The following is a 16,378-nucleotide window of genomic DNA, read 5'->3' as shown; positions in this document are numbered from 1 at the left end:
CTATATTATGTCATGAGGGAGATTCTCTTTATGAAGCCTCATTAAGGGTTCAGACAAGATCTCTAAAAGCAAAAGTAAATTTAGAGATGAAATATTGGCACGTATCTCTGGTGAAATGCATGTTCCTTGTACAGGTCCAGTTCTAGAAACCTAATTTCAGTTACTTGTACTGCCTTTTACAGGTCTAGAGATTAACATTCAATCTAAAAATGTTCAGCTCTGTGGACGAGGTTTTTTCATTGGATAATTTATTTTATGAAAGACCAGATACAAACAAAAGGTAAATATTTACAGTTAAATACATATAATTGTTTCCCAAGTATTTCCAGACTGTGAATTGCTTAGCAGCAGATTTTTTAAATGTAACTTCCATTTCCACTTCTTAATAGAAATCTGAGGCTAGAAATTTCATGGTTCCAGGAACTCATGCTTTCAAATATTTTTCTCAGGTTAGCTAACAAGATTTGGATAATGCAGGTGTATCTTCCGAGTGTAAGAAGAATTTAGCTGAATTTTTGCCTCTTAAATTTACTGTGATTAAAAATCACATGAGTTTAAAAGTTTTTGAGCAGGAGAAATGGTTGTTTTCATCTAGGTGTTGCTTTAAGAATGGTTTTTCCTTGCATTTTTTATGATAGAGATCTAGAAAATAACAAGTCAAACATTTGGTGGATTGCACCTGCTCCAGCAATTGATGAAATTCCACCTGCAGAGGAGTTACAGAGGGAGCTTGAAAAAAACACAGCCAGCAGTTGCACGGGTAAAATATTTGGCATTCCTTTTAAATGACTTGACAGATAATTAACTTGACATACAATTCCTCCTCTTTCTTTTAATGCAGTGAATTATTGAGTATTGTATGTATGCAAATGCAAACATATTTTAGTTCAGAGGAATGGTCCTGGTTATAGGAAGGGTTTGGCCTAGTTCCCTTTGTGCACATACAGCCTGCAAGTTCACTGTGCAGAAGTGGGCGATGGAAGGAGTAAGCTATTTTGTTTTGTGTTACGGTGCTTCATGGAAAGGTGGGAAGCAACTACAAGAATAATGCAGCACGTGAACCTGTTGACCTTCTCCCACCCAAGACACAGAGTTTGTATGAACCTAACTTTTCTCCCCCCTTGTATTTTCCTCTTCCCTTTTTTTTCTTCTCTTGCTGTCCTCTCACTCTCCCTCCTCTTTTACTTTCCCACATTCATGCTCAGAAGTCTAAACAAATAAATAAATAAATTAGAACCTGGTTGTTGTTAAAGGATTAGCAGGTCAAAATGCAGGCTGTGTAATACAGCTATCCTTTAATCTTTTTGCATTCAATTGTTCATTTCTGCTATTGCCTCTTTTGCTGAGTATAGAGAATGAGAATGCTTGTAAAGTCACTCAGATCAGGACATTGCTTCCACCAAGAGCTACGTGTACAAATTATAAATAACTAAGATGACTTGACTTCATTAGGAATTTTGGCTGTTGAGATCTCAGGTCTTATCTCACAGCTGTTCTTAGCAGGCACTTCGAGTCATTGAATCGTTTTTTAAAACAGATTGTCTACGTGTTGAGGCACAGTAACAGTTTTCCATTTCACAAATTTCTGGGATTAAAGTGAAATATGCGTCTGGAAGTAATTTTCATCTACTTTGTAGTGCTCAGGAGTGGCTTTATTCCATTATTTTAAATAACAAACAAGGAAAGTGGCCCTAATTTTTAACTGTCAGGAGATGTATTTGTCAGAATGAGTCATAAAATGTAGAGAGTTCTTACAATAAAATAGGAGGGTAAGTTCATGTAATAAATGTGAAGTTGACTGATTTTTATCTGGAAGATGTTTAAGGAAATGAGTATAAATAGGAATATGAATGAATATTCTTGTCTATTCTAGGAGGGGTAAAGAACCAAAAGTTCATACAACAATGTAAGAGTAACACTGAGGAAGTAAATGACAAATCATCAGCACCTACTCATTTTGGCATAGCCTCTGAAAAAGAAATGTTCCAGTTATGTGTAGGAGAAAGAACAAAAAAGCATGGAAGTCGGGAAATGGCTTCAATGTCTCTCTCTCCCAGTCAAGCTAAATATAAAATAGGAACAGAGATTTTTCAGCAGCCCGATTCAAATTTCTCACAGACTAAAATATTAACCAATTTTCCAGAAATTGGTGATGATGAGAGTGTTCACTCAGCATTTCGAAAAAGGTACGTTTGCAGTCAGTTCTGATAACTCAGCGATTGTAGGATTGTTTTAGGTCTGTTTCTCAAATGCAGAGTTTTTGATCCTCTGCGTACTTCAACAGGGCTCCAGACATTAAATCCTTTCAGTGTAAAGAAAAAAAAGTTTCCTTTTGGCAGTATTTTAGTACTGTAATTAAATGTGTCCTGAGTTCAGGCTCTTCTATGAGGAAGATAAGCATGTTGTTGTTTTTTTAATGTTAATAATTTATTAGATAGGACAGGTTATTGAAAATACCATTTCAACTTCATTATCTATTGTGAAGAGCAAGACAACAGATCAGAGAGGAATATCTTTAACAGTTCACAGCACGATTTCAGTGCTGCCTAGGAGATGAGGTTTTACAGATAAGCACCTCTCCTATGCCCAGTTCTTCTCAGACCTTGAACCTCGTATGTCTCTCTCTCTCTCTCTCTTTTTTTTTTCTTTTTTTCTTTTTTTCTAATTATGCAGAGATTGGCAGTAAATGTACTATTGGGATTCAGAATGCATCTGGACAAGGAGTTCACTTTTTTTTCAGATTCTTTCTGAAATGAAATTAAAGTTAAAATGTACCCTGAAAGGAGTCTTCTTCATGTAGAGGAATGTCAGATCCAATAAAACTAGATACAAACTTTTCTTATTATTGTAACATTTTAGTTGTGTTTCTAATATAAATATGCTTATTTTTCAAATATTGGAGAAACTATTTAACATACAACAGAGTAATAAAAATCCTGCATCTTTTGCAGCTTATTTAAAATGCCTGATTGTATTTATAAAAATACAGAATTTAAAGATAGTTCAATGGATGTGAAAGAATTTGTTACTCACTTTAATACAAGTGAAAACGTGACAGAAGTGAAAAAAAATACGTGGAGAGAAAATCATCAGCCTCCAGTAACTACAGACTCAGGTTTTACCCTACATAGGGTAAATGATGGGGACATGGCATCTAAAATTGGAATGAAAATAAAATCATTGTGCAGTGCTTCAAAGATTCTGGATATGACAGGTAATTATTATTGTGCTATTGAAAGTAGGAAGAGAGATTTGGAGGCTAGCCAGGAATGGCTTCCTGTCTGATTGCTTGCTGTGCTGAGTTACTAGACACTAGTCAACTATGAGAGGATAAGATGAGAGCACCACATGTCACTGAGTTCAGCAAGGGTTTTTGTGGGATCTTAGAGTTGAGGAACACTGTTTTCTGCAATGGTTTTGCATCTAGATCTGGATATTAAGGTCTGAATGAGTTACAAATCCATTACAAGTTTGTTACAAAATGGTTGGCTGAGAGAGGCAGGTTAGTGGGTTGTGCTCTACTCGTATGCCTGCCTCCAGTGCAGAAGCAGGGATTTGTCCTGGCACTTGGGCTGCACAGCATCCCTCTCAGTGACCTGGGGAAGTGGTGCAGTGAGCTTGAGGAATTATTAATGTCATTAAATGGGGGTGGACACCAGTGAGCGCACCTGAGAGCCAGGCTGCTCTTCAGAGAGACCCATCCGTGGAGGAGGGACCAGCAGGGACCTGGTGAAATTCAGTAGGGTAAAAAGCCAAGTCCTGCCCTGAGGAAGGAGGAATCCCTGTGGAATGGGCTGACTAGGATATAAATAAATAAATAAATAAATGTCAGGAAATAAATATGGATGAAGTGGATTTTCCCCTTCTTCTCAGCACTTTTGCATGACTTTTAACTCGCTTCTCAGATGTGTAGGTACTGCATTCAGATTTAGCTCTCTGATACAAGCTAGACACCCTGGAACCAGAGTTCAGCAAAGGGCTACAAAGTGATTCTTTCAGATGATAGGCTTCTGTCCTCTGTTTCCTGCCAGCTCCTTCTGTATCACCTGTTCCTTGTTCCATACAGCCTTGCAGCACCTCACAAAATGCATAGCTTAGAGTCAGGATTTCATGGCTATTGGTTGAAAATAATGAAATCTGGTTTTATAAATGTATCTACTTTTATTTAGGAACTACCGGAAGAAGCTTGGAAATTTTGAGGGCTGTTACAGAAATACGTATCTTTTATCTGTTGTATCTGGTCTACTGATCTACAATGCTTCTATGTCTACAAAATTACAGGTTTAATTTGCAGCCATAGGAACTCATTCATTACTCTGCAATAGTTTTGAATTGCAATGTAGTACCAGGGGGAACCAAATGATGAATGGGTGTTTATGCCTGGGATTTCCTAAGCTAGAGTGAAAATAGGACAATTTATAATAAACATATTCATTGCTAAGCAAATTGGCTCTTATTTCAAATGTTCACATTTTATCCTCAGAGCAACTTATTTTTAAAATGAAAAATGTGAAAATTTTAGTTTGCAGAATATATTTTTAAGGCTACATTATATATGCTGACACACATAAACACACATTATCTCTAATACTTTAAATAAATAAAAAAGTAAATCAGTATTTAGAGTTATTAGGAAAAATGAATCCTACTTCTTGCCCCAAATTCTCAAGAGAAAACAGGCTTTACATGTGAGGGCTGCTCTGAAAGCAAAGCCTGCTATTTTATGATGGTGGCCCATGATATCAGAGGTGGATGTCGGTGGTGTCGCAGCAGAGGTTGATCCTTCCCACCAATATTCTGTTTCAGTTTGTTGCTGTACGACAGATGGCAGCAGAGGGGCAATCTGACAGAACAACCTTCCATGTGGAAGTGTGTATGAAGCAAAGGAGTTTGTTGAATGTTTCTGTGTGGAAAAAAATCGAACCTTTGAAATTCATTGATGCCAGCTGAACGTGTATGGAGACCACACAGCAGATGTGACCACAGTGAGGTGGTGGGTGCTGCATTTCAGCAGTGCAACAACAATGCCTCTACTCGTGCATTTTTACAAGCATGGCATGTGGGCTCTTCTTTTTGGCTGGCAAAAATGCACAGCTGATGGTTGTGTCTACATTGAAAAACAGTATTTTGTAGCTTTTGCTCAATCAGGTGGCATTATCACACTCTTTTATCTGTGGAAATAAATAGAAGGCATTACTTTCAGAGTGACCGGCATACTTCTTACAGATCATTGGTCTTGTGCAGATATTTGGTCTTGTATGCATATGGTATATTTCCATTCATTAATTTTAAGCAGATTTTATGCAAATTATTATTATTCCTGCTTTGAATCCTTAACATAAGTAACTATCCATTGGTATAACAAACTGCTTTTTTGCATTTTTCACTCTTAAATATTTTGTTGCTAGTAAGATATCAAATGATAGGCTAAATATCATGAAGAGTAAATGCCTACATTAGCCACTGAATTCAGGTGAACAGTTAGAGAACTGACATAGTATTCCAAACAAGCAACTATTCAGTAGTTCTGATGCTTCCTGTTGCAGATGGTTGATGTTTATCCTTTTGAAAATGGGTCATTTATTTAGGGGAGTAATTTTAGAGAAGCCTTTAAAAGAAATCTTTTTTTTTTTTTTCTTAATTTAATTAATTTCTTATTTTAATTCTTCCTTTTTCTTTATATTTTTATTGAGTCTTTTTAAATGGATGTAACATTCATCTAAGTCCTCAGCTGTTCATTGTTGGTGTTGCTGTTGGTGTTACATCCAGCTGTGTTTGCATCCACCTGCAGCCTGATCAGATGGTTGTGGTTAGACTGCTTATGTGGCTTCATGCAAGTCCAGGCGAGGATCAACTTGCTCATTTGGATCTATAATGAAACAATGCTCTCCTTCCTCTTGCTTGTATTATGGATAGGAACATATTTGTCTGAAAAATACATAATATTAGCCATTGAAAATACTTTTAAAACCACCATTAGCATTAAGATATCATAGGTGGATTTCTTTACAACTGGGCATACAATACTGTGCTTGTTAATTACATTTGTTATGTAGCAGAAATGTGGCAGTTGACACTGCAAATACTTTTAACAGCGGTGCTCTGCTTGCTCTTATAAATGCTTTCACATGACATAATTGCATGCACTTCCATGATGCTTCTATGGAGGAGGTTCTTGATTTGTGGTATAATCCTGAGATCTTTTAGATAGGTGCTGGGTTTATTTTCTTTGTAAAGTGAAATACTTGGTATCTAAATCTAAACAAAGCTACTGAATCATTTAATGAGTTCCTTTTTTATAACTGTGATGTATTTTAGACTTGAATTTAAATTGCAAGAAAAGCCTCCGTTTCACAATTTTAAAAGAAATGTTAAAATTTTCACTCTGTTGTTTTCAATTCCTTAATGCTCTCAAGCAACCCAATTTAGGTGTATTTTTAAGGAGTTTCCATACTTTAACTATGCACAGTCTAAAGCTTTGGATGATGTAAGTATGAAACATTAGCTGCAGCTGTAAGTAGTACTTTGCAGATAAACATATTGCATAAATGTAAATGAAATTTTAATATTCAAAACTGAAAAGGAAATTGAAAGCTACAAGATATCTCGAATCTCTTCCTAAAGTAGTTAAGCAGGATTCTGCTCAGTGTGTACTTACACAGATTGCTAATGGTTTTAAATGGTTTTCAAAGGAGTATAAAGGAGAACTTTAGTGAAGGATGTCCGTTTGGGAAAGTGCCTTTTACCCATCCTTTATTCTTATCAGGTATGCTTTTTTAAAAGCAAATAACTTGAGATTGTGACATATTGCGGAGAGGGGAAATCAGTCTTAGCAGTCTCTAAAAGCATTTAAAAATTTTACCCAACTCTATGGGAAATACCAGCATCATTCATCACAGCTTCTAAGTGCGATTTTTTAAGCTACTGGCATTTTTGTGCTTGTCACAGAATGGTAGATTTGCATTAATAACCTTAGAGAAGCAACATTTTTCTTGTTTGTGTGGCAGGTGTATAGCAAACACATTTATTTTGCTCTAATTTAAGTTTTGCACCTCATACAAAATTCACTATGGAACTATGTATATCAATGTAATATTTGTGTGTGTGTGTGTGTGTGTGTGTCCTTTTCACCTAGACAATTCTTTTGGAGTGTGTGAACAGGTACAATAGCTATGTTATATTTACTGCTATGCCGTTCTTTCCCAGCTTCTTTATACAGATAGAAATTTTGTGATTTGTGCTCCAACTGGCTCTGGAAAAACTGTAATGTTTGAACTAGCTATTACCAGATTACTTATGGAAGTCCCAATGCCTTGGTTAAATACTAAAGTTGTTTATAGTAAGTATTATGCAGCTTTGAGCATTTTGATGACAGCAGTAAAATTGTCATTCTATGAGTGTGGAGGTATAGATTGAGTGCTTTAATAATACTGAAGTTATGTAAGTAACAGTAGTGTATAAATATAGTAACCACCATAGCTTAATACAGATAAAAATAAAAATCCTGTAAAGAATTTGTTCTCTTATGAGGCAAAATGTACATGAAAAGGAGAGAATTAAGCAAATGAAACTAAATCAAATGCATGTGGGCAGAGCCAGAATTTAAGCAGTATCTTTTGTGTGCCTGTCTGCTGCTTTAAGAGAATACATTTTCTGTATTTGCTTATCTGGAAAGGTTTCATACTGTTGCTTTCTGTCTATTCTTTCTATTGTTCAAAGGCAACAGAGCCATGGTTCTTGGCCTAAAGCTCAAAACTGATCTACACACAAGGAGTATGATAACCTGTTGTTAACGTTATGGATTTGAGAACAAAACTGAAAATTGGAGAATTCGTGAATGCATCTGCACTTAGAATTTGTATCAGTACTGATGAAGGTCTGGTGTTCGTGATGTAACTGATCATTTCATGTTATTTTTAGTGGCGCCAATAAAAGCTCTATGCAGTCAACGTTTTGATGATTGGAAAGAAAAATTTGGACCCATAGGACTCAGCTGCAAGGAACTGACAGGAGATACAGTGGTGGACGATTTATTTGAAATACATCATGCTCATATTATTATCACAACACCTGTAGGTTTCAGTTCAAGTTCTTACAGAAAGAGAATAAGCAGATTTAGTGGTCAACCAATCATATGCTGCCAGGTCTGCTTTTCATTTTTTTCAACAAAAAGTGGCAATTTTCAGAACATTGTTATGATCTTTATAGTTGTCTGTAAACTGCTGTTGCATGCTTTTGCTTCATATATCAGCAAATAATAAAACAGCATGTCAGATGAAACCTACATGATAGGTTAGCTTGAAGTTAGCTTGGCTTTATTTAACAGATTTTATTTCAAGATATGTTAAAAGTTAAGCATGCCTACATGTACTTTATTTCAGGCATATGTTTGTCTTTCAAACATCGTTTTCCTCTTGACATTTTGTATCCTAGGAAAAATGGGATAGCATGACTAGGAGGTGGAAAGACAACTCTATAGTTCAGCTTGTGCGACTGTTTCTCATAGATGAGGCAAGAAAATTAATGATCCTATATGCTCTTTTTCTTCTTGAAGAAGAAAGGAAAACTCTTGGAAAGTAAAACATTTAACAAGCGTCTGGAGTATAACGAGAAATATTTTGCAAATGTTTTTTGGAATTCCTGATAGGTGCATGTCATAAAGCATGAAAGCCGTGGCGCAACGTTGGAAGTTGTGGTCAGTCGGATGAAGACGGTTCAGTCTTCTCTTTGGCGTCTTTCAGAGAATCGCCATGTTCCTCCTTTGAGATTTGTAGCTGTTTCAGCAACAATTCCAAACGCCGAAGATGTAAGAGTTGCATTTTAACTGCATTTGAATTAATATAAAATAGAGTTCTAAGTAAAGATTGAATAACAGGGTTGTCATTTTGAAGCTGTCAGCTGATGGCAGCTACATGGTTGATGTTATCATAAGAAATGGTTTTCAGCCATAGAGAAGTATCAGCCAAAAGTGGCTATGCTTTTGTTTTAGATATCTGGGATGTTTTATCTTTAATACTTTAATATCTAAACATACTTGAGATTACAGTCCCAATTATACTGGTCTAGTAGAACTTCACCTATGATCTTAATGGTGAGAGCACTGTGCAATGCAGTAGTAGTTTGTGTGATAAAAAGAAAATTAATTATTTTGTAATGCAGGTGGAGTAAAGCATGATTGAAAACAGAAAATGATTATTTAAATTCTTCTTTTTCAAAGATTGCAGAATGGCTTTCAGATGGGAAGATCCCTGCTGTATGTCACAAAGTAGATGAGGATCAACGACCAGTGAAGCTACGCAAAATTGTTCTTGGTTTTCCTTGCAGTGACAGTCAGACAGAATTCAAATTTGACTTAACACTGAACTACAAAATTGCTAGTGTTATACAAGCATACTCTAATCAAAAACCAGTGCTGGTGGTATGAGTTGTTTTTTAGTTACATTTGAAATTGTTTCTTACTCACAAGTGTTGATTTAAAAAATAAAATTTTTCTTACTTACAGTTCTGTGCCACAAGAAAAGGAGTGCAGCAAGCTGCTTCTGTTCTTTCAAAAGATGCCAAATTTCTACTGAGTGTAGAGCAGAAACAAAGGTATTTTTATGTTTAAGTTTTTGATCTATGTTTCTGTGTTCTAGTAAGCTTACGACATTTGCAAAGATGCTGACCTAATACATCTTCTAGCAGAGGAGTATCTGCAACAAAATCATCACAGCTGACATTTCTGTTGCTAAACTGGCACTTTTTTGGGGATACTTTGTTTGTTGTTTCTAAAAACTTATTTTTGCAACATAAAATGTTAATCTCCATGGACCTGTAAGATCTTGTATTATGCAGACTAAGTGTACAAGATCTTACTAGTGCAGTAAGTTAAGCTCATGAGAAGTCTACGCATTATCAGATACCTTTAATAAATGTATATTAATCATCAGCTTCACAACCACAGAAGCTACTTCCCAATTTTTGGAATCCAACTTTTGCCCTCTCCATGTTACACAAGCAATATATCTCTGTTGCTTTCCTTGTTTCCCACATTTCTGCCAACCCTATCTGTATTTGATTTCTGTGTCTGAGTCAGAGAGCTGTATTGTGTGTCGTGTCTTGGAAAGATAATTGGGCTGGAAAGGGTGCAGCAGCTGTTCCAAACAATCAGTTTGTTTGCTTTGGGAAAAGTGGAGATTGAAAGTATGCTAAAAATGTGTGGTTAAGAAGTTATTTTATGACAATATCCTTTTGATAGTCTAAAATGTAGTCGTAAGCTAAGAACATATTTTAAAAATGCAAATACAGTAGTACTATGAGAAAGTATGTAGAAAAATGTACTTGCCAAGGAGTGCTGCTTATAATCTTTAAAGGTGCGATTGTGCATCTAGTTTTATGTGAAGCTCTGTCTTTGCATGCTGACATTAATGAATCTGTTTTGTAATTTATTTATTCTTTTTTGTGCAGGTTACAGAAGTCTGCCAATTCGTTGAAAGATTCCAAGCTCAGAGGTAAGTGTAACCTATTACTTCTCTACCTTGTGAATGAATATTTGCATGAGTGAACTTAATCAGGTAACGGATGTAATTACTACATTATCAGATCTTTTGATGTATGGTGTGGCTTATCATCATGCGGGTATGGAGCTTTCTGACAGAAAAATAATTGAAGGAGCCTTTACTGCAGGAGATGTACCCGTACTTTGTAAGTAAATTTAAATTTGAAAGTCAAAATGTTCTGAATATATTCTGAAAAGATGGGAGTTTGGAATTGGTAACATTTTATGATTCTAGTGTTTCTGTTTAACCTTAGGAATTCTTTAGTAGAATGCAGGTCAAGATGCTTTTGTATTTCATACATACTTTGGCTCTTTGAGTATACATATTACTAAAATATACATATATTACTAAAATCCAGAGAACTTCTTTTCTGCATACATAGAGGTCATCCTCCTTGATATGTTGGCTCAGGGCTGGCTCATAGTACTTACCTTCTTGTTCAGATGAGCAATCCTGTTGACATGGAATTCTCTGCTAATGTTTCCTTTCTCAGCTTTCATGTGATGTTTCCTTGGCTTGTGTTTTGCAGCCATGGGTTCCCTGAACAGGGAGGTTGCTATGAAATATTTAATCTATTGTTATGTAAAATGAAAAGATATCTGTTTGAGACATGATAGTCTTGTTAAGGCCTCCTCTTTTCATATCCAGGAATTCAGACCCTGTGAAAATTGACTGTGTTGCTTATGTACTACGGTGAAATCTTGGTGGATTTTTCAATCTGTGCAATAGTCTCGATTCACTATTAAATGTTAAGGTAGATCCTTTGCTATGGTCTAGCAAAACTTATAGTAGTGCTATTCCTGAAACCCCAGGAGACAGTAGTTCAAAAATTGCTCTTTGCAATGAAAACTAGAGAACCCTGTGCCACAGTTTGAACACAGTGTGAATGCACAAATGGACTACCAATAAAAGAGTGCAAAGTTGCTTAATACGTCTGAGAGCATGAGTGGGAATAGGGTTTGGGCACTCTTCTATAACTACTGCGAAGGGGAAGAAGTCTTTGGTCTTCAAATAGAGGAGTATAGATTTATTCACACTGTAGGTGTACGAATACATGGACTGCAAATGCAATTGCATTGGTTACTTTCTCTGCCATGTTTTACTTGGTTCATTATGCTTCAGCAAACTTTCAGTATGCGTATGTATGTAGTATGTACGTAGTATGAAAGCCAGTATTATTGTCATGCCATTGGTTCATTTAAAAAATAATACTTTGGTTTCCTAGTGGTGGAGTAACTGTGTCAGTTGGCCTGCATAGCTGACATTCCATGTTGAATTTCTGCAATCTCATCATATATTAGAGAGAACAAATTTACGAAGGAGATAATCTGCACGTAAACGAGTCTTCCATGAAAGTGTGTATTGGTAGAGAATTATGATAGTATTGGTGATTATACATTTTTTTTTTTGCTACCATGAATACAAATAATACTGATGGTGGATGACTTGAAACAAAACTCTTAAAGATACTGATTGTGAAGAACTACAGATGATATTTCCTCAACGTTTGTGTTTTACTGAAGACAGATTGTGTTCTGGATTATTTGAAAAAATTCCTTAACATTTGCAGATAATCCAAAGTATATATTCTGTTAATTAATATTTGAACATTTACTTTTAAACAGATGTATTCTGGTAAAGAATTCTCGATAATACTTGACAATCAGGTACAGAATTCTTATGCAAATATGTGTCAGTATCCTAGATTTAATTCTTTCTAGTGCGTAATGTCCCCATTTTCACTGGCTACGCTAGAAAATATGAGTTCTTCATGATGAAAATTAGGTGCTTATTTGTTTAATATATGTGTAACAGTGGTATTCATCCTGATGTCAATATACTTTGATCTGGTCTAGTTACTACTAGCACCTTAGCTATGGGAGTCAATCTGCCTGCACATCTAGTGGTTATAAAATCCACAATGCACTATGTTGGAGGAATGTTTGAAGAGTACAGTGAAACTGATATTCTGCAAATGATTGGGAGAGCAGGAAGGCCTCAAGTAAGTTACTGCTGTGTTACAGCAATTCTTTCTAAAGGCAGATAAGTAGAAACTAACTTTGCCAAAGAAACAATTCCAAAACTTTCATTGCAGCATTTGTTGTTTTTTTTTTCAAGTTTTGTTGTTCATAGTTAATGAGAGAGAAATATTTGCTTTTCTGTTATCTGTTAAAAAAAGACATTGTTTCACCTTGCTGTAGTAAAAGATCCAAAGATTACACTTGAATTGTGTGTGGAGTAAGGACTGGAGAACAATTAGGAAGCTGGCACACAATTTACAGATTGGATGATAAAAATATCTGAAACATTTAACAGCATACTTTGCAATGTACTTCTCATGACTTCAGAATGAGAAAACATTAAGTTAGAAGAAGAGAGGAGCAGTTTGGAAACACTGCCTTCACAATATCCCAATTCATTTTGCTCCCACAAGAGGAGGGCAGGGTTGTTGTTGGATTTGTTTGTTGATTTATGTATTTATTTTTGCAGTTTGACACAACGGCTACAGCAGTAATTATGACTCGTTTGAGTACAAGGGAGAAGTATATACAAATGCTAAATGGTGCAGATATAATAGAGAGCAGGTAATTACTTTTTCATAAAATGAAATAGGTGGCAGAAACATTTCATATTTTCTACAGAATGTATTTTCTCTGAATTTTTTCCTCTGTTTAGAAGAAATTTAAGGACCCGAAAGAAAGAAAGAAAACTAGAAAGCTAATCAGAGATAACAGCCTCTGCTTTAATAGATAAAAACATATTTTAGGTCATCTTAAAGTTAGCTCTAGATTCCTGCTGGAAAACTTAAGAAACCTAAATTATTTATATTACAAAGACGAACAGCAAGAGCTGAAGCCAGATCATGTATCTGAATTTTTAGACAATAGAGCTTAGAAAATAGCAGGCTACAGAGTCCACTTGAGATGAATGAAATATCAGGAGAGACACGTATACCAAAGTTAAGGTGCTAACCTTAACTCTGAAACACAAAATTTTAGTCACAGATGTTTGGGTTTTTTATGGTTCAATTTTTCAAATATGTTCAAAATATCAATACTGCACTGTAACTTTGAAATGCATGTAGCTTTTTTTCTAAATACTTATGAAAGTTCATAGTTCCCAAGATGATTATTTTTGTTCTCTGGATGCTAAGCCGCATTGTGAATTACATTATTGATTGTTTACTTTTTAAAACTATTTCCTGTTAATTTCACTGATTAAAATGAATAGTTTACAGTAAGCAAAAAAAAAGGAAAAAAAGTTTCTTTTTTTTTTTGTATTACTAATTGATAAATATACTTACAGAGGTTTTTTTTTGTTTGTTTCTTTGGTTTTGACAGCTTGCACAAACATCTTGTGGAGCATTTAAATGCAGAAATAGCATTACATACTATCACAGATGTCACTGTAGCTTTGGAATGGATACGATCAACATTCTTGTACATTAGAGCTTTAAAAAATCCAGCTCATTATGGTTTGTTTGTTTGCAGTTGTTCTACATTTTGACATTGGCCTGTGTTAAATCAGTATTATTTGTTTTTTTTGTTTTCTTACGGGCCATTGTTTTTTGAGGGGTTGAAGACAAGTTGTGTAATGTGGTCCATAACGCTTCATGGAAAAGTGATCTTATTTGCATTAATACAAATAGTAGGAATTTCAGTGATATAATGTTAAAAACTATGAAGAAGCCATTTACAGCTTCGTAGTGATCTATTTTTTTCATTCTAATACACTCAGCCATGTATGCGTACAGTATCTAGTCACAATGTGCTTTTCAGCACTGAATAGGTAGCCTGTAGCTATGAAGACTTTGTCTAGCATTTCACAGTTTTGCTAAGACAAAATTTTAATGTGCTCCTTTCTTCAATTTGTCTTGTCCAGAGCAGCAACTTAATTGCCAGCCATGACCGTATCCTTGTTATTATTGACACCTGTACTACATCCAATTATGAAGTGGTTATTCACTTGCTAAAAACAACTCCAAAAAAAAAAAAAAACAACAACAACAACAAAAAAATGTAATGGAATAGACCATAGTATATGTACTACTTGAACAAGTGTTACATTTTAGGAAGCTTCCTGTATTCTACAGTAGGAAGATTCCATATACGAATTTGGCACTCTGCTAATGTTTATGGATGTTTCTACAATTGTTAGGACTCTGATATGTGTCTCAGAGGAGCCTGTAGAGCATTAATCCTTTGTGGATCCTATCTGTTCTAACAAACACTTGTTGAAACTTGGATATTGTTTGAGGCTCTTTATTTGTTCCTGGAATAATAGAAACATTTAGCAGTTCTTCATTTTGGCCATCTAGCTCCTAAAAAATTAGGAAATTGGTTTTGATTTGTTATGATATTAAGGTGAAAGTATATAATTGTATTAAATTTTTAAAAAGAAATTGTTGTTTTCTTGAAGGTTTTTCATCTGGATTGGATAAAATTGGAATTGAAGCAAAATTACAAGGTAAGTAGCTTGTCAGCTGTCTCAACAAAATGTTATGTTTTAGGCCAGGTTCTTCCTTGTTTATGCATGTTATATAATTTATTATTTCAATACATCCAGTCAGAGAACAAGTACATTTGCTGTGCTGTGCTGTTTTATTATTTAATTATTAACACTTTGGAATATGATCAGTATGTCTTGATTGGTAGAAAAGTACTTTCAAAAAGCCCTTTCAACAAATTATCTTCCCCTATTCCAGCGTCTGTAGCTTCTTCTCCCTGCATACATGAAATATGCTGTAATAATTTTCATAGTTACTGATGTTCTCATACATTGCACGTGCAAAGTGAAATATTTCTGGTTGCATAAGCAAGAACTTTATTTGAATTCAGTGGAATTACTTTGATGTATATCTATTGTAATTGGATGATGTTGTTCTTGACTTGAACGTAAGGTAAATTTTTTTAATATCTGCTAAAAATACGTATATTTTCAAATTGTGGACAGAACTCTGTTTGAAGAACTTGAATGATTTGTCATCTTTCAATTTGATCAGGATGGATAAAGAAAATAATTTCAAGCCAACAGGTAACACTTTTCAAAAAAAAAATTAAATTTCAGAAGGGATGTTGAGATAATGAACTACAAAAGTTCACAGCTATTCCTGTGAACCTTTAATACAAGTACACAAATGTTACAAAGAGTAGAATCTGAAAAATTCTCTGCCTAGAAATATGTGATTTGTTTTTCCAGCAAATCATGGAAGTTCATTCTCTTAATGCCTGAATACATCTTCTCTTTTAATGTCATAGAAAATTTTGTTGCAGATAGGGGAAAATTATAGAACATTATCACAGGATAATGGGCTATAACAAAATCCAATGAAGGAGAGGCTTTCTGGCTACCTGGTCTTCTCTACAATCCTCTAGTAGCAGTGGGTGGCTTCTCAGCAACTGCAGTTCACAGTCTGATATTAGTGTGAATTAATCTTCACTGGAGAAAACTAAATGGTGCATATTTTTCTGTCTCTGTGATGCGGTCAGTAATATCCATCACACAGCATATTGAGTCAGTGGTGTTAAATGTCATGCAGCTTTCTAATAAGAAAATTAATTCATTTTGTGACTTAAAAAATGCATACACTGAAAAAAAAATACTTGGCATATGAATTTTTGAAGGTATGTTCTTCTTTTACAGAGACCGGAAGATTAATGGCATGGTATTATATTGCATTTGATACAGTAAAGCAGTTTTTCAGAATTAAAGGAACCGAAACTTTGAAGGAATTGGTAATTTTAATCAAAATTCACAGATGTTCAATTGATTTTAAACAGAAACAAAAAATAATGTTCAGAATTTTTTTTATGTCTGCCAAAAAGTTTGGGCTTTGTTAA

The 16,378-nt window shown here is 34.9% G+C and overlaps 1 protein-coding gene across 9 annotated transcripts in view; it reads left to right on the top strand.

Annotated features, from left to right (window-relative positions):
- The window catches only part of HFM1 (helicase for meiosis 1), a 58,540-nt gene that overhangs the window by 24,670 nt on the left and 17,492 nt on the right, over window positions 1–16,378 (top strand). The window contains exons 3-19 of one of the 9 annotated variants that reach the window (XM_048945717.1): window positions 183–280; window positions 639–760; window positions 4,170–4,217; window positions 6,417–6,487; window positions 7,207–7,339; window positions 7,921–8,144; window positions 8,648–8,806; window positions 9,218–9,418; window positions 9,503–9,591; window positions 10,447–10,490; window positions 10,582–10,683; window positions 12,395–12,540; window positions 13,029–13,123; window positions 13,880–14,013; window positions 14,958–15,005; window positions 15,492–15,572; window positions 16,182–16,273. In XM_048945717.1, the coding sequence (XP_048801674.1) occupies window positions 210–280; window positions 639–760; window positions 4,170–4,217; window positions 6,417–6,487; window positions 7,207–7,339; window positions 7,921–8,144; window positions 8,648–8,806; window positions 9,218–9,418; window positions 9,503–9,591; window positions 10,447–10,490; window positions 10,582–10,683; window positions 12,395–12,540; window positions 13,029–13,123; window positions 13,880–14,013; window positions 14,958–15,005; window positions 15,492–15,572; window positions 16,182–16,273 (1,860 nt within the window). In that variant the 5' untranslated portion in view covers window positions 183–209. Of the gene's footprint in view, window positions 1–182; window positions 281–638; window positions 761–4,169; window positions 4,218–4,806; window positions 7,340–7,920; window positions 8,145–8,647; window positions 8,807–9,217; window positions 9,419–9,502; window positions 9,592–10,446; window positions 10,491–10,581; window positions 10,684–12,394; window positions 12,541–13,028; window positions 13,124–13,879; window positions 14,014–14,957; window positions 15,006–15,491; window positions 15,573–16,181; window positions 16,274–16,378 lie in introns of those variants that run through there. The other 8 variants (XM_048945718.1, XM_048945724.1, XM_048945720.1 and 5 more) reach the window with 8 other exon arrangements.

The sequence above is a fragment of the Lagopus muta genome, chromosome 5 (assembly GCF_023343835.1).
Source record: "Lagopus muta isolate bLagMut1 chromosome 5, bLagMut1 primary, whole genome shotgun sequence".
Lineage (NCBI taxonomy): Eukaryota > Metazoa > Chordata > Aves > Galliformes > Phasianidae > Lagopus > Lagopus muta.
This window is presented reverse-complemented; position numbering and strand designations above follow the sequence as displayed.